We start from the raw sequence: 16,611 nt of genomic DNA, 5'->3' as shown, positions 1-16,611 counted from the left end.
GCTCACAGGAAAGTCCGAGGAGTTCTTGAGCAAAGACAAGTTTGTAAGTCCCCCCCCCCACCCCCCCATCCACATCTGTGTTTCTTCTGTGTAAACATTATAAACCACATGACAACAGCATGAAAACTCCATGTGAAATGTGAAAAGTTTGTGCTTCTCCTCCGACACAGAAGGAGAAGAACGCGTACGACTACCGGCTGTCTGCAGACCGCAAATATGTTGCGTTCATGAGCAACCGCTCCGAGGTACGTCGGCCTTTTATTCACGTTGATCTGATGAAAGTTTTAAAGCTGCCGAGCGATGGCTCGTTTTGTTTTTGCCCCGTTAGCTGTGGAGACACTCGTTTACAGCTTCATATTCACTGACCGGTTGTTAGAGTAAGTTCCCGACTATGAATCTTAATGTCTTTATTTTACTCTCGTAAAAAGTTGGTGCACAGTTAAACATTATCTGCCTATTTCATTATATCCCTTTCAAAATAAGATGTTTTGGAGCTGGCTGCAGCTGAAGAAGTGAAGTGCAAAGGACATTTTTCACGCCCTCTGACATTCCTGATGAAGTCCAGTACTTCGCCTGGGCCCCCCAAGGACACAAACTGGTGAGGCTGTGGACAAGCTTGTATGTGCACATAACTCTGAGTGACATTTTCTGCTTTGAAGCGGGTGATAGACGAGGCGATCGAGCACAACCTTTTCCAAACACTTCCCCAAAGGCTTCAAAACATGTGATGTCTCTGAGGGTTCAGGACACAAAGCCTTTCTGAACTTGTTTGTGTGTGTGTGTGTGTGTGTGTGTGTGTGTGTGTGTGTGTGTGTGTTTGCATTTCCAGGCCTTTGTTTGGGGGAATAATGTGTACATAAAGACGAGCCCCGGGTCCGCACGACAGCAGGTCACGTTCAACGGAGAGGACAACTGGCTTTTAAATGGGATCCCAGACTGGGTCTATGAGGGTGAGTGGCACGTGTGAAACTATGAGGGTGTCATTCATTTTTTAGGGTTAGGGTTAGGGTTGGTTCTGGAGGCCGACGGCGAAGACCGGGTCTCTCCGGAGGGTGACCAGGAGTTGACCGGGTTGGTTGGCTGGACCGCCGCCAGCTCCGGCTGTGACTCGGGCTGGAAGCTGGAGACCAGGGGCAGCGACAGACAGACAAAGGGGAGTGCGCGTGTGTGCGCGCACACACCTGGGAGGAGAGGGTGATTGAACACAGGTGGGGCAGACGATCAACAAGGAGGCAAACGGGACAGAGACAGAAAGTACAAACATTCAAGGGAAATAACTACAAAATTGTGACATTTGCGTCGGTGTTGTTGAAGCAAACAAAGTGTGAGCCGGGTCAGAAATCTTAGCAATGCTTTTTTGATGTCATCGTTTCTCCAGCATTTCACTGTGAAAAACCTTTTGACCACAATCGTGAGCACATGCTTGTTTTATTTATTTATAGCATAAGGAACTGAACTAAATCAGCTTCACACTTTCCCCCTTCCAGAGGAGATGTTCTCAACCAATCAGGGCCTGTGGTGGTCACCTGGGGGGGGGGAGCATGTGGCTTACGCTGAGTTCAACGACACGGAGGTCCGCAACATAGAGTACACCTGGTACGGCGCGAAGCAGTACCCCAGCACTGTTTCCATTGCATATCCAAAGGTGAGACATCAAAACACACACACACACAGCTTGTTTCACCCTAACGAGCTTGTTCTGGGATCATTGTGGTGTTTATAACGATGGCCCACGCGCTCTGGGTTCAGACTTGTCGGTGTAGTCGTATTATCTGGTGTATTTGATGTTCTTGTCCGGTGCAGCCAGGTACTCCCAACCGGGTTGTGAAACTGTTTGTTGTGAACACTGACAATGTGACAGAAATCACAGAGGTCCTTGTTCCAGCTTCATTCAGCACAAGGTAACGTAACAGTTTTTATTATGTGGATCTATTAAACAAGAAAGTGAGAGATAAACAGTGTCATGTGGTGGAAATTACTGCGATTAAGTTGCATAAACAAGGGAGTTTTATTCCTCTGAATGTAACTCAGCAGTTGTGGCGGGACAGTCTGCAGCTGCGTTCTCATACATTGTCCTTGCTGATATGTTCCCAGACGGCTTAATGAATACACTGTGGTCATGTGATGTGTGAGAACAGCAGCTAAAGGATAAGGGGACAGATCTGTCTTTTCTTTCCTGCCCTCAGTGAGAACTACTTGGCCACCGTCCAGTGGCTGAAGAGGGTTCAAAACCACCTCATCCTCCAGATCTACAGCTTGAGTGGATCCAGGTAGGATCCTGTGGAGGTAAAAACATGTCATCAACAAACAAACAAACAAACAAACAAACAAACAAACATACAAACAATATATCACAGGAGACATTAGGGGCTGTAACACAGGGTCTCAGTCACATGGTGCATGTTCATTTAGAGTGTATGTGTGCCTGCCTGCCTGCCTGCCTGCCTATGTAGACATGTTACCATCCTGTCAACACCTCCTTAAAATAAAAGTCAAATACTGCACCAGTAACTTACTATACTATGTCATTTTCTTACATTCATACCTTACTAAATGAGGGCTTTTTTTGATGTTTAATACACTGAAGAGCGTCTGTGTGTTGGTCCTGGAAACTAGTAAGATGAGATAAGATTTGAACTGGCAACCTCTGAGTCTGTAAAGTATCCCTCTAACTCTTTAAGCCACTGGGTCAGAGGTGAAAAGAAAAGAAGCATCTTTGTCAAGACTTGTAAGTCCTATTAAAAAAAGAGATTTCAACATACAACCTGTACAACTGGTGTTTTGGGCAGCAGCCAAACACCCCTATGTTCTGTGCCCCACTTAGTAATAATATATAAATTACCCCCCTACACATGCCCATAGGGTGATCTGTATCAGTGGTTGTAAATAGTTTAAACGACCCCTCACCCTTAGCACCTAAATATCCACTAGTATAAATAATTAAACAGTTTTAACTTTAATAGTCTGAAATAGTACAATCAGGTCTGTGAGGTGCACGGGAGCCATGAGGAAGACAGCCAAGATGTAAAGGGGGGAAGACATCATGTAGCACACCAGGCTCAGACTGACTCTGACTATGACTCTGACTCTTCATTGATGGTGATGAAAAGAGAAAGTGCACGTGTCAGATTGATGAACAGAGACGGCATCAAGAGTTTACACAATGGTGCTTTAATGTTGTTATTAGAACTGTACTAATGACTGATGTTAATCACAGTCAAACATTTGCCGATTGAAACGATAAGTTATTTCCACCAATCGGAAGCGGTCGTTAGGCGGACCAGAGTCAGCCGACCAATCAGGTGTTTGTTTGTGCACCGACGTCGGCTGACGTCTGCGCCGTGACACTGTGGGAGAAACAAATATGGAAAAGCTCACGGAGACACAGAGTAAAACCGACATTTGAGCGGATTTTGTTTGTTTGTTTGTTTGTTTGTTTGTTTGTTTGTTTGTTTGTTTACTAGAATGAGACCGAGCAACAAAAAAAAAACAACTAAAGAAACGGACCGTTATTGTGGAGTATGAGTGAGAGGGTTGGACGCAGAACACACCTGCGGCGCAAAGGTAAGGCTAACGAGCTAACTGATTAGCTGCGTGCTTTAGCTTTAGCATTAGCATTAGCACTGTCTTTATGCGAAACCTTTTGACTTACTTCAGTTTTCAGTCGTTTTCATGCGTGTGTGTGTGTGTGTGTGTGTTTAAATGTGTGACTTTGATTTGATTTAAGTTGAATTCCCCCTCCTGTGTTTTGTGATGAATGAGCTTGTTTTATTTGTAACTCTATACGGAGACGAGCCTCGTAAATAAATGTATGTCGTGGTATAGCAGTTTGTGGTTCCGGTTTATTCAAGTCACATTAATACTGCAAATAATAAGTTGGTACATTAGCGGGGAAATAAGTCAAGCACGTCTTAATGTTTTAAAGCACGACTCTAGTGCTCAGTTTTGTGTCTTTGTCAAATTCAATGTACAAACATGATGTAGTATATGTAGATAACCTCAAATAAAAGCAAAGTACTGTAGTTGAATAATTCAAACTTGTAAACTGTGTAGAAACAGTAAATATTCTGTGCCATGTTTTCCTGCATGTGTTTCAGGTGTTTGTTCTTGTGTTTTCCAGGTGTGGTCGGTCAGCTGCTGTGGCCCGGATGGAGGTATATGTAGTAAAGTGGCTTTACACCAGATTTTAAACTTAACACAGCAGCAAACAGCTATTTTCTATGTAAAGACGTAATGTGTCCTGAGCACTTGTATTTATTTTTGGATATGTTCCCTTACGTTGCCAGTAGAGTGAAGAGTCGAGGGTAATCCTAATTTTGTAATGCGGTGATATGATACCGTCTCTGTAAAAAAAGACAAACACTGATCCAAATGTTACATCATGACCTCCTAGGTTGCAATCATTGAGTTATGATTTAGACATATTGTTGTGTAAAGTTTGAAAATACTGAGAAACTGCTATAATAGTAAATAAGCTTCGTGTAGGTGCATTTTAAATGAGTTCTCAAAAGTAATGTTAGGACTGATATTTCAAACAGTTTTTGTGGGTTTTCCATTCAGTTTGTTTGACATTTTAGAGCTCACCGTAGTAGCGTTAAGGTTACAAATGACTTATTGTCGGCCGCTGACTTGGATGCAGAGTACCCTTCTACATGGTGTAGGAACATGGGTAGGCATTAAAATGAGATCATTTTCATCAATCACTGAGCTACAAAAGGTTAGATGTGTTTATTTATTCTGGGTCGGTTCGGGTATCAGACAGGCCTCCCTCTGCTGTCTTTAGCGTGTATGAAATGTTGCTGCGGTGGAGTCGTACGATGGTATTACTCCACTGCTCGCCTACTGTCATTGGTTCCCTGTTTGGTTTGGGGTTGCGGAGCTGTTTATTAGTTCCTTGTAATTGTGACAATCTTGTCAGGGTTTGGACAGTGTAGAAGAGATTTATGTGTTGGACTTTCACACTTAAAGATAAATTTGTCTGGTTTTGCTGTTCCCAGTAAGCAGTTATTAGTGAAATAAATAAATTCATGTGGCAGATGATTGAATTAATATCTGTCAAAAAGGGTGTTTCATATTCATCTTTTTTTTCCTTGCTGTGGATTGATTAAGGTGAAATCTGGATCTGCTAACTTCATGTATATATGATGGTTGAGCCTGTGGTGAGTAAACTTTACATATACATATACTAGTGTTAATAAAATATTTAATGTATGTTGTGTTTTATTTACATGACCTCTTACTTTGTGTTTTCAGTGAGTGGCGGTGAAAGAACTAGTCTCTGTCTCTGTCTCTGTCTCTGTCTCTGTCTCTGTCTCTGTCTCTGTCTCTGTCTCTGTCTCTGTCTCTGTCTCTGTCTCTGTCTCTGTCTCTGTCTCTGTCTCTGTCTCTGTCTCTGTCTCTGTCTCTGTCTCTGTCTCATTGTATATTATAATAAATATATATATAAAAAAAAAGAACTTTATTGAAGAAAACATTTTTATTAATATACTAAGTCAAAAACAGCAACACTGCTAGATGCAACAACAGAGTATCTGACATCTACTTAAACATAAGACTTTGGTTGCCGATTCCTAAGTATATCTTTTGCCCATAAGATATACTTAGGAATCAGCAACCAAAGTCTTACGTTTAAGTAGATGTCAGATACTCTGTTGTTGCATCTAGCAGTGTTGCTGTTTTTGACTTAGTAACACATCTCCATACCACAATTAGCAGTTGGTTGGTTCCTTCTTCTCTTTCCCCCATGGTTTGTGAGCAGGAATGGGCTTGGTGTCATCAGCAAGGGGCTCTTGGTGCTGGTGGAGGAAAAGGCAGAAGGTAAATGCTTGCGATAGTGTTACCTACAGCTTTTCAACACTTACCTTTCATTGTTGGTGACACCACAGCTCCTAAAAAAAAAATAGTAATTAGATGATTTGGGTTTAACACACCTGCAAACAATACATAAATAAAAGCAGTTGTATTTGCCGACATGTGAAGTGACTTACCAGAGTGTTTGCAGAGAGCACCCTTCAGTCTTTGCTTCATCCTACACAGCTGTGAGCCATGAAGCACACGGCAGAGACAATGAGTGCAATGGCTGCCGCCTGCTGTAGACAGAGTGAAGAAATGTTAGAAACACTTACAGGAAAGGAGCAGGGCAGGTCCTCAGTGTTTGCTGTGAGCAATGAGGGTAAAAGACTTACCGGAGAAAGAAGTTAGCCTTCACCCGTGTCTTCGGTGTTTGCTGTGAGGAAGGAAGCAGAGAAAGAAGTTAGCAGGGCCTCGGTGTTTGCTGTGAGCCATGAAACACACGGCAGAGACAATGAGTGCAATGGCTGCCGCCTGCTGTAGACAGAGTGAAGAAATGTTAGAAACACTTACAGGAAAGGAGCAGGGCAGGTCTTCACCCGTGCCTTCGGTTTTTGCTGTCCAAGCCATCGTTTGCTGTGAGGAAGGAAGCAGAGAAAGAAGTTAGCAGGGCCTCAGTGTTTGCTGTGAGCCATGAAACACACACAGTACAGACAATGAGGGTAAAAGACTTACCGGAGAAAGAAGTTAGCCTTCACCCGTGTCTTCGGTGTTTGCTGTGAGAAAGGAAGCAGAGACAATGAGGTTAGCAGGGCCTCGGTGTTTGCCGTGAGCCATGAAACACACGGCAGAGACAATGAGGGTAAAACACTTACCACACAAAGGAGTTAGCTAGCAGGTCCTCGGTGTTTGCTGTGAGGAAGGAAGCAGAGACAATGAGGTTAGCAGGGCCTCGGTGTTTGCTGTGAGCCATGAAGCACACGGCAGAGACAATGAGGGTAAAACACTTACCACACAAAGGAGTTAGCTAGCAGCCCCTGCAGATCTTCACCCGTGCCTTCGGTGTTTGCTGTGAGGAAGGAAGCAGAGAAAGAAGTTAGCAGGGCCTCGGTGTTTGCTGTGAGCCATGAAACACACACAGCACACGTCGGTCTTCACACAAGGACTGACACACCGGCACTGCTGCTCAAGTAGCACACTGCTGATTGCTCACACCTGTGAACAGCCAATCGCATCTCCTCACTGGGCGGTGCCTCGGTGACACTCCTAATTGCACAGGGCTGCGCCTCGTTGACGCTCCTAATTGGATCCTCCTGCATCGATACAAACAAAGTCAACCTCTTGCAACAGAGAAAGTATGTAAACACTTCCAAGCAACACTTGATAATTTGCACAAAGCTGAAAAAGTCACTTTACCTCTGGAACTACATTCACCCACTACACATTCTGTACAATGACAGCAGACACCGTGAACTTTTAAGCAACATCTCCATTATACTACAGTAGAAGGAAACTGTCAAAATATTCTCACATAAAAGTACAAAGTAAGTCACTTACATATGGGGGGGGGGGGGGGGGGGTGATATAGATGACCTGAACAAAATAACACAAACACCTTGACACCACAGCTACAATCCTCTCGGAGCATGACTTTAGTCTTGCGTATCAGTTATCTGCCTCCTGCACTCTGTATGAGCCCTGAACAAACAGCATCACTCCATCCACACCACAAGCCAAATGAGATTCAAGCACTTGTTACATCCACTGTCAATGTTCAATACAATGATTCCTCTTCCGTTATCTCACAGACACATAAAGATCACACCACAAACATGCTCACATCTTTGGTTCCCTCACACACTTCATACTACATGATGCACGTGTAAGTGTGTGACACGGTTCTCACCAAATAGTCCTTCGAGGTAAGACATCTCCAATTGGACCCTCTGTATTCATACATCAAAACTTCTCTTCCCCCATCTCACAGTTGATGAGCAGCTGGACCTACCACACCACAACAAAACAAACAAACAAACATCAGCAAACCAACGGTGCCACTACATACACTGAACTGGACATTTCACAGTGTGCACCTTTACTGCCTCTCATCCATGTCACTTCTACTGCTAGACAGCTCAAATACAGCACACACAAGTCAAAGATACATACATACATACATACATACGTACGTTTCACACAAGCCAAGGACTGTAGACTTTGGTTGTTGATCTCAAATACTCATGCTTCTTCTTCTTCTTCTTCTTCTTCTAGCAGTAAAAACAAACAAGACAGGGGCTATGTTGTTACATCACCTACTGCAGAGTAAAAAACTATTTCCACTCAGTTCAAAAGAACCAATGGACCATAAACACATCTCAGTGTGAGCTGACACAGTAAGGACATCGAGTGTAAGATGGTGAATAAACTAAGAGCTACAGAGTTCATGTAACACATGAAGTTGTACATGCAATATACTGAATGACTTCTATCTCACCTGACATCAGGTAACACTTAACTGGGCGGCTCCGGTATCAGCACCACCATCTTACAAGGACTCCTGTAGAAGAAACAAGACAAAACCAACAGGCCTTGTTCAAAAAAAAAAAAATATATATATATATATAAATAAATAACAACAACAACAACAACAACAACAACAATAATATAAGATTGTCCAAGTTCTGTACCTTACTACACTATGACATTTTTAAAACATATTATACTGAGGTACCCGGGGAGAACATGCGAACTCCACGCAAAAAGATCGCACGGCCGAGCCTCGAACCGGGAACCCTCTCGATGAGAGGCGACAGCGCTAACCGCTGCGCCAACGAAAAACTGACTGTGTACCTGGAAGTGATTGAAGTCATTGGTGGTGATAAGATAACGAGATACGGAAAAGGCTGCAGCCCAGAGAGGAATAAGTGAAGATTTGGAATGTTAAGATACATGAATAAAATGAAGAAAGAAGAAGCGGTAATGGATAAATGAAGCAAAGACCATGTAATCCTCCTCATGCCACCGCAACAAACTACTGCACAAGCAAAGACACACTTAACTGTCAGAAAATATCATATGTTTTGTCAATGTCTTCTGTCCAGGCTGCCGAATGAACAGAGGAGCGCTTTCTGACTAAAGCACCGCAGGCCGTCTTCCCCTCTTTGTTTTGATTTTCCTTTGCCTTTTCCTACATTTTCTATCAATGATATCACCAGTTCAGATGCTTGAAAGTCAACAGAGAAATTACATTTCAATTATTAATACTACTACTACTACGATTTCCTTTGACATGATTTGGAAGTTAATGGCAGAGCTACACAAAGTTGTTTCGTGATATTTCATTGAATTGAACTTACCCAAATGTTTGTAGCGTGTGCTCGCGTCCGAGCTCCGTCCAAGCCGAGGTGTAAGGTCAGACTGTCAAACAGGTGTTGGTTGAATCCGATTTGATTTATACAAGGGGGAACCCGGATTGTACTAAGTGGGGTGTTTGGTTGTATGTTGAAATCTCAGCTTACTACTTTTCCTAACATAAGATTCTTACTATATTAGATTATTACAGAAATTGGATCACTAAATGAATACATTTCCTGCCTACTGACATTTACTTGACAGCAGCTAATGAAATATATTCATATGTAATAATCTAATATAGTAAAATTCCAAAATGTTTAATAAAACTGGCAAGCTTGAGCATGTGGGGCTTCTCCTGCTCTTCGGCTTACTTACTTACTTACTTACTTACTTACTTACTTACTTACTTACTTACTTACTTACTTACTTACTTACTTACTTACTTACTTACTTACTTACTTACTTACTTACTTACTTACTAACTAACTAACTATAATATCATATTTTTTTGCCTTATTACAATGCCATAAAAACATAGTGTAAATAATGCATACTGCTTGATTGTGAGACAGTATGATAAATATACACATTCTTAATAATCAGACTCCTCATGGTCAGTTTCTATGTTTGCTTGGTTTTGTCCCCTCCAATCCCCATCGCTTTTATTCAGCATTTGAATGTAGCTATTGTGCACTCAGTCCATGTTTTATTTCATTTAACACAGTACTGCCGTCTAAAGAAACATCAAAACTCGGGAGTTTTCCAACACTAACAGGAAACAAAACTGACCGGGTTTCTGCTTATTTTTTTCACTTCATTGCAGCTGTTAAAAACACGCAGGAGTCCAAACAGAAATAAATACACAAACTCAATCGCAGCTTCAGCCCCTGTTCGATAATAACATTGCTCAATTCTAACAAGCATGTTCAAAAAATTAAATACCCACGCGTCATCTCTACCTGGGGAATGACGGACATCCTCTGACGCAGGTCGTGGAGGCCGATCTCTGACGTCAGGACGCCGTCTATGCGGATCTCTCCCTGCGGCTCCCGTCCTCACCGTGTTCTCCACACGCTCCACTGGACGTTTCCTATCGGCGTCACGAGGCCTCAAGTCCTCTCTCTCTCACACACACACACACACACACACACACACACACACACACACTATTTAAAACATTGATGTTTTAGTAAGTAAACAAACAAACAAACAAACAATGTAGTGCCCTTAAACTTCCACCGGATGTCTGAAAAAACACAGAGAGGCTCCAAAAATAAAACAACCAATAACTACACAAACACTGATTTTTAACAAAAAAAAACAACAACAACAACAACAACAACAACAACAACAACAACAACATAATATACTGTCTCGTCATCACTTTTGGTAAATAAGCACTATTGTGAATTGTGCCTCCTTAGATATACTTTTTACAGTCTGTGAAAATGTTTGCTACAGGTGTTCAATGTCAAGTCCAGTAAGATACTTTAATAGATGCTGACAAAGTAAATCGTTTTGATTTTATTCATTTTTATCCGTGTTTTGAGCAGAGATGCTCATCGTGACATCTTCCTTTATGTAGTCCATTTATTTTGAGCATTACAATAAAAGCTGTCAATCAGCATAATCGTGTCTGTCAGCAACATTATCTTTAGTCAAAGACTGAACTGTGCAGTTTTCTACACTACACTGTTGTCAAGCTCCACATTATATGCAATAAGTGACATGTTTGATATGTAGCCAAGCTTACTTCTTACCCACCTTAGCTCCACTGTCTGTGAGTGAATTTTTGAATTTAATAAGCTTTATATTCTGGTCAACGTTTCCATTTTTCCTCTATATTTTGGACAGGTGCCCCTGCGGAAACTGTGCAACCGTGCCCGCAGAAGCTGAGAACATCCGATACCACAGGTAGCATTCTCACTAGACGCACTAATCACTCATTTCTTTTCATTACATTACATTACATTTATAATAAACCGTAGCATTTACCATTTGGAATTCACCCTAGGTTACCAGACGGCTTTGGGAGATCGAGGAAGAATTACCACGTATATGGTCGGCCGCGCTGACTGCGGTACTTTACGGTTGAGAGGAATACACCGGTACGTTTTGCTTCTTTGTAAAAACATATAGTTTCAATCTAAATAAAATGGACTAACGTACCCTCAAATAAATTAGTGACGAGCCAATCTCAATGCTACAGTCTTCAAATCACTGCTACGGCCCCGAGTCCTGATTTTAACTCAACTCAGAGCGGAAGTTGAACACTCAGACTTCTTTGTTCCTTTTTTTATTGATAATAATTTGGTGTAAGATATTGATATCTATATTTATATTACAACATTCTTCAATTTCATAGAAAGGCAGGTGGTTGGTGCTAAGATGACTCATAAAGAACATGCAGCTAATGTTTTTTAATTATCAACACTGTGTCAAGTTGCATCTTTAGATTTCATGTTTTCAAAAGTGGTTAACTTTCTATCAATTAAATATGATTAAGCACTAAGAGTCTCGATACTCACTATGATGCCGAACTGCCGCAGAGCCAGTCGGATCACCTCATTGGTCGAGTCTGAGTTGCTGACAGGAAGCGTCTTGGTCTAATGGGAGGAGACATTCACATACAGCATCAACAGGACATCACTTTACACTGCAGGGAAAGTATCACCGCACGCACGCACGCACGCACGCACGCACGCACGCACGCACACACAAAAGATGGAGGATAAACATTAAAATAAACTTACAACAGCAAAAGTGTTGATTCCCTTCCCATACACTCTCAGAGGGATGGTCTTAGGCTCCTCCTTCTCTTTCTCTTCTTTTATCCGACTGCAGAGAAAAACAAAGTGGTGAGATTTGTCCTGACACACACACACACACACACACACACACTCAGTACTTCATGCTGATGTGTGAAGGCAGAGTTTACCTTCTGAGGGTGGAGAGCCATCTCTCTTTCTGTTCTGTGGAGCTGAGGGGAACATGAAGTAGAAACATCAAAGAACATCACATGTAATTACAGCCTGTGTGTGTGTGTGTTACCTAAACGTTGCAACACAGTTGGAGGTGGGCCAGCCAATGACAAAGCTCCTGTCGGGGTTGGTGCTTCCCTCACACACCTCGTCCGTGCAGCCTGCCGTCCACATCTCACACACACACACACACACACACACGCTCTAATTTTAACCTTAGACCCAGGTATTAACCTACTTCAGCGGTGAATGACACGAGCAGCAGCCAAAATGTTCCTAAACTCGTGCTTTACTTGGCTTTGGCGATGACCGGGATGTCGGTGAACAGGAAGAGGTGTCGGTCCTGAGTCTGCATCCCCGTCTTCAGCTGCGCGTGTCCGTGGAGGAGAAAGGACTGGACCGACGGACAGGTCTCGGGACACACGGGGGCCACATCACTGACGCTCGAACTGAGCACTGCAGATTCGACGCGCAGCTTCTTTTCATTCGATGCAACTACGTCATATTAACCGACAGGAGGCCGCCGGGGAATCTCCATCTCAGACCACATTTCCTGTAAACTACTTCTGCTTCTTGTTTTACGAAAAGTTTCAGATGAACATCAAAAAAGTCCCGTCATATGTGGATGAAGCTTCTTGAAAAAATCTAATGTTGAGTCTTGGTGACATGGTGATTACTGCAGGTATGTGATTCTTATCTTTGACTCAGAGCGGAGGTGAAACACTGAGCTTGATTATATGTTTGACACAGTGATATCCTCGCTGTAATGTTTCAAAACCACTCTCTTATTATACTGTAACTTGCTTTTGCTTCAGCGTGACTCACTGGTAATGCTAAGCAGCAGCTAACTCATTGGTCCAAGCCTCTCTGTCTCCTCATATAAGGAGCTGTTCTGAGGTTTACAGCGTTAGTTTCTCTACATCTACGATGGGTGTCCACGGCCTCTTTCATTAGATTATCCACTTCGGATCTCTGTCTCTATCCCTTCACCGCCATCGCACACTAATTATCTCCCCCACCGTTGACAGATATGTACATTGAGTTTGCAAGATCCACATTTGACTTGTGTTCTGGATTCAACAGACACCGACCCGACGTCGAAGTCTCTCGTTGTGTGAACTGTGTTACGTGCTGTCAAGTCACGTGTGATTAGGCGGAGAGTCGAGAGCAGTAAGAGGTCAGGGAGAGAGTTTCAGAAAGTCACATCTAAAGTCACAGTAAAATTAAACCTGCAGCTTTAAATTGATGCTTTTCCAATGCAAGTTGACTGACTTTCCTGTCTCTCTCACTGCACCTGTCAGAATAAAGCCAAACAATAACTAAAAAGGTGTAAAGATGGTTGGTTTACTTCCTCTTCACTTTCCCAAATTTGTTTAGAATATGACATGATGTGTTTCTACTTTCTTCTTCTGATTTCTTAGTATGAATTAAAGAGAAATACGTTTGCTGATTCGATGGCCAGCCGAGACAAAAGGTTGTGTTTGTGTATCGCAAGTGAAAATGTAAGTGGGCGAGCCTCAGTGTGTTTGACAGCATGTGTGCCTTCCAGCCGTACTCACATTGTCCGGGTAGTTTGGTTTGAAGCCATCTGGCTGGCGTCTCAGGTCCTCCTGTTCTCTGTGCCTCATCATCTCCTCCTCCCTCCTCATGCCTGCAGACGGAGAGAAAAACCAAAACAAAGAAATTAGTCAAATAAGAATATATGTGTGCATCTCTAATGCAACAACTTCATGACACAACTACTTAAAGCTTAAAAAATAATTTGTTTGTGCCTAACAATAGAAAAGTAGTAGAAGTTGGACTGTGTCATTGTGTCCTAATGGTTTGTTCAAAGAAAGAAAACGCACCTCATCTCTATCTGCTTTCGCCTCTGCAGCACTGGCACAAACTTTGATATATCTACGCTGTAGTGAGCTGCAGCACAATCACTTCAGAATCTCTATGGAGAAGCAAAGTTTGTGCCAGTGCAAGATACCAAGCACACTAATGTCACAACAGAAGCCCATATACAATCTTCTCTCATACGAAAGGCAAACAGTTCAAGCAGTAAACAAACACACACACAACCACAACTCATGGGAGGACACGAATAACCCGTCCCTACCATGTCTCATTAACATGAGCTGATGTTCGTGTTTGGCCGACTCCAGCTCAGCCTCCAGTTTCTCTTTGGCTTCTTTAATGTTCCTGTCCACCTGTTCTCTCTGCTGCTTCTCCTATAACTAACTATACTATAACTTTTTGGATGACATAACATAAAGAGCACCTTTATCTCACTTTTTGGGACCATCACACAGAGGACAGACTCTTTATCTCTAACTGAGTAGCTTAAGGGGTTAGAGGGCTACTCTACAGACTGAGAGATTGAGAGTTCAAATATGGTTTGATCTTACCTCTTTTCTGGGACCAACACACAGAGGACAACCTGAAAAAGCTCTGAGAGAGAGAGAGAGAGAGAGAGAGAGAGAGAGAGAGAGAGAGAGAGAGAGAGAAAGAGAGATGTCATCTTTATCTCTAACTGAGCGGCCTAAGGGGTTAGAGGGTTTCTCTCTCTCTCTCTCTCTCTCTCTCCTGGTATAAGAGTGAAAGCCAAAGGATTAAAAAGTGAGCATTTTGTGTAAGAATAAATCATGTGAAGATAAAAGAAACCCTCTCACCGCTCTGCAGACGGTCACGGTCCTCACGCAGTTGAAGAAACGCCTGTAAGAACAAATAAACCAAATGTAAGTGTTTTGACGTGGTAGAAAATGTTTGAGCTGCAGTGATTATATGTTCGTTTTTTTCATTTTCTACCGCTTATCCTTGCGGGCGAGAGGCGGGGTACGCCCTGGACAGGTCGCCGGTCCATCGCAGGGCAAACGCATAGAGACAGACAACCGTTCGCACTCACAGCCACACCTATGGTCGATTTAGAGTATCCGATTAGCCTAGTCCCCGTTTGCATGTCTTTGGACTGTGGGAGGAAGCCGGAGTACCCGGAGAGAAACCACACTGGCACGGGGAGAACATGCAAACTCGAAAAACTGACTGAGTTCCCGGAAGTGATTGAAGTCATTGGTGGTGATAAGATAACAAGATACGGAAAAGGCTGCAGCCCAGAGAGGAATAAGTGAATATTTGGAATGTTAAGATACATGAATAAAATGAAGAAAGAAGAAGCGGTAATGGATAAATGAAGCAAAGACCATGTAATCCTCCTCATGCCACCGCAACAAACTACTGCACAAGCAAAGACACACACACTGTTTTCTGCAAAGCCTTATCTCTTAACTGTCAGAAAATATAATGTTTTGTCAATGTCATTTATATAAGTCTGTCGTCTGTCCAGGCTGCTGAATGAACAGAGAAGCGCTTTCTGACTAAAGCACCGCAGGCCGTCTTCCCCTCTTTGTTTTGTATTTTCCTTTGCCTTTTCCTACATTTTCTATCAATGATATCACCAGTTCAGATGCTTGAAAGTCAACAGAGAAATTACATTTCAATTATTAATACTACTACTACTACGATTTCCTTTGACATGATTTGGAAGTTAATGGCAGAGCTACACAAAGTTGTTTCGTGATATTTCATTGAATTGAACTTACCCAAATGTTTGTAGCATGTGCTCCCGTCCGAGCTCCGTCCAAGCCGAGGTGTAAGGTCCGACTGTCAAACAGGTGTTGGTTGAATCCGATTTGATTTATACAAGGGGGAACCCGGATTGTACTAAGTGGGGTAGAAAAACAGAGGGGTGTTTGGTTGTATGTTGAAATCTCAGCTTACTACTTTTCGTAACATAAGATTCTTACTATATTAGCTTATTACAGAAATTGGATCACTAAATGAATACATTTCCTGCCTACTGACATTTACTTGACAGCAGCTAATGAAATATATTCATATGTAATAATCTAATATAGTAATATAGTAAAATTCCAAAATGTTTCATAAAACTGGCAAGCTTGAGCATGTGGGGCTTCTCCTGCTCTTCGGCTTACTTACTATTCTATGAAATTTTATGCCTTACTATAATATCATATTTTTTTGCCTTATTATAATGCCATAAAAACATAGTGTAAATAATGCATACTGCTTGATTGTGAGACAGTATGATAAATATACACATTCTTAATAATCAGACTCGTCTCTTGGCTCTTTGCTCTGCACAGCTCCTCATGGTCAGTTTCTATGTTTGCTTGGTTTTGTCCCCTCTAATCACCATCGCTATTATTAACATTTGAATGTAGCTATTGTGCACTCTGTATTTTCTATCACTGCCATGTTTTATTTAATTTAACACAGTACTGCCGTCAAATGCGCTTTTTGACTTGATGCAAATCACTTGCTGTCTAAAGAAACATCAAAACTCGGGAGTTTTCCAACACTAACATGAAACAAACTGGATGTTTTGTGCCCCAAAAAATAACAAGTCACACCAAATCGAGATTTATTCAAACGTGTTCATATATTTATTCCAAATAATCACTTTGTTTCTATACTTACTCAT

The 16,611-nt window shown here is 42.2% G+C and overlaps 2 protein-coding genes across 23 annotated transcripts; one reads left to right on the top strand and one right to left on the bottom strand.

Moving 5' to 3' along the window:
* Positions 1–158: 158 nt before the first annotated feature.
* Positions 159–11,653, top strand: LOC130165616 (prolyl endopeptidase FAP-like). Of its 4 annotated transcripts, XM_056371032.1 has the most exons (11): positions 284–377; positions 526–598; positions 830–950; positions 1,488–1,645; positions 1,804–1,901; positions 2,187–2,270; positions 3,465–3,564; positions 4,121–4,154; positions 5,110–5,159; positions 10,999–11,058; positions 11,159–11,653. In XM_056371032.1, the coding sequence occupies exons 1-7, from the start codon at positions 301–303 to the stop codon at positions 3,523–3,525; spliced, it is 672 nt and encodes a 223-aa protein (XP_056227007.1). In that variant the 5' UTR covers positions 284–300; the 3' UTR covers positions 3,526–3,564; positions 4,121–4,154; positions 5,110–5,159; positions 10,999–11,058; positions 11,159–11,653. The 4 variants fall into 4 exon arrangements, 3 of the variants coding, with proteins under 3 accessions (XP_056227007.1, XP_056227005.1, XP_056227008.1); XM_056371030.1 differs by lacking the exons at positions 10,999–11,058; positions 11,159–11,653 and adding an exon at positions 5,254–5,426; XM_056371033.1 differs by lacking the exons at positions 10,999–11,058; positions 11,159–11,653 and adding an exon at positions 5,254–5,426 and having other exon boundaries at positions 2,187–2,286.
* Positions 2,139–15,770, bottom strand: LOC130165615 (rho GTPase-activating protein 20-like). 19 transcript variants are annotated; one of them, XR_008826848.1, is made up of 15 exons: positions 14,919–15,770; positions 14,783–14,825; positions 14,519–14,561; positions 13,685–13,776; positions 12,196–12,299; positions 12,083–12,124; positions 11,898–11,982; positions 11,673–11,750; positions 10,104–10,266; positions 8,285–8,347; positions 7,980–8,057; positions 7,697–7,794; positions 7,006–7,103; positions 6,802–6,859; positions 6,741–6,752 (listed from the first exon to the last, which is right to left on the bottom strand). XR_008826848.1 is itself a non-coding variant. In XM_056371027.1 (10 exons), the coding sequence occupies exons 1-10, from the start codon at positions 14,987–14,989 to the stop codon at positions 8,322–8,324; spliced, it is 747 nt and encodes a 248-aa protein (XP_056227002.1). In that variant the 5' UTR covers positions 14,990–15,770; the 3' UTR covers positions 8,073–8,321. The 19 variants fall into 19 exon arrangements, 2 of the variants coding, with proteins under 2 accessions (XP_056227002.1, XP_056227003.1); XR_008826855.1 differs by lacking the exons at positions 6,741–6,752; positions 10,104–10,266; positions 11,673–11,750; ... (3 more) ...; positions 13,685–13,776; positions 14,519–14,561 and adding exons at positions 2,139–2,278; positions 5,704–5,888; positions 5,988–6,089; ... (2 more) ...; positions 6,526–6,566; positions 6,666–6,702 and having other exon boundaries at positions 15,710–15,740; XR_008826854.1 differs by lacking the exons at positions 6,741–6,752; positions 10,104–10,266; positions 11,673–11,750; ... (3 more) ...; positions 13,685–13,776; positions 14,519–14,561 and adding exons at positions 2,139–2,278; positions 5,704–5,888; positions 5,988–6,089; ... (2 more) ...; positions 6,526–6,566; positions 6,666–6,702 and having other exon boundaries at positions 7,980–8,054; positions 15,710–15,740.
* Between the last annotated feature and the right edge of the window lie 841 nt (positions 15,771–16,611).

Source organism: Seriola aureovittata, chromosome 24, assembly GCF_021018895.1.
Source record: "Seriola aureovittata isolate HTS-2021-v1 ecotype China chromosome 24, ASM2101889v1, whole genome shotgun sequence".
Classification (NCBI taxonomy): Eukaryota; Metazoa; Chordata; class Actinopteri; order Carangiformes; family Carangidae; genus Seriola; species Seriola aureovittata.
Note: the sequence above shows the minus strand (reverse complement) of the source record. Positions and strands in the feature narration are given on the sequence as shown.

Bases quoted from the DNA above. Each gene is read 5' to 3' on its own strand.
- LOC130165616 (XM_056371032.1), top strand. From the start codon at position 301: ATGGCTCGTTTTGTTTTTGCCCCGTTAGCTGTGGAGACACTCGTTTAC. The intron at 599-829 runs GTGAGGCTGTGG...TTGCATTTCCAG, and splicing joins CCCCCCAAGGACACAAACTG to GCCTTTGTTTGGGGGAATAA. The intron at 1,646-1,803 runs GTGAGACATCAA...TGTCCGGTGCAG, and splicing joins TTTCCATTGCATATCCAAAG to CCAGGTACTCCCAACCGGGT.
- LOC130165615 (XM_056371027.1), bottom strand. From the start codon at position 14,989: ATGCGTTTGCCCTGCGATGGACCGGCGACCTGTCCAGGGCGTACCCCG. The intron at 11,751-11,897 runs GTAAGTTTATTT...TCCTCCCATTAG, and splicing joins GAATCAACACTTTTGCTGTT to ACCAAGACGCTTCCTGTCAG. The intron at 8,348-10,103 runs GTAGAGATGACG...TTTCTTCTACAG, and splicing joins GGATGTCCGTCATTCCCCAG to GAGTCCTTGTAAGATGGTGG.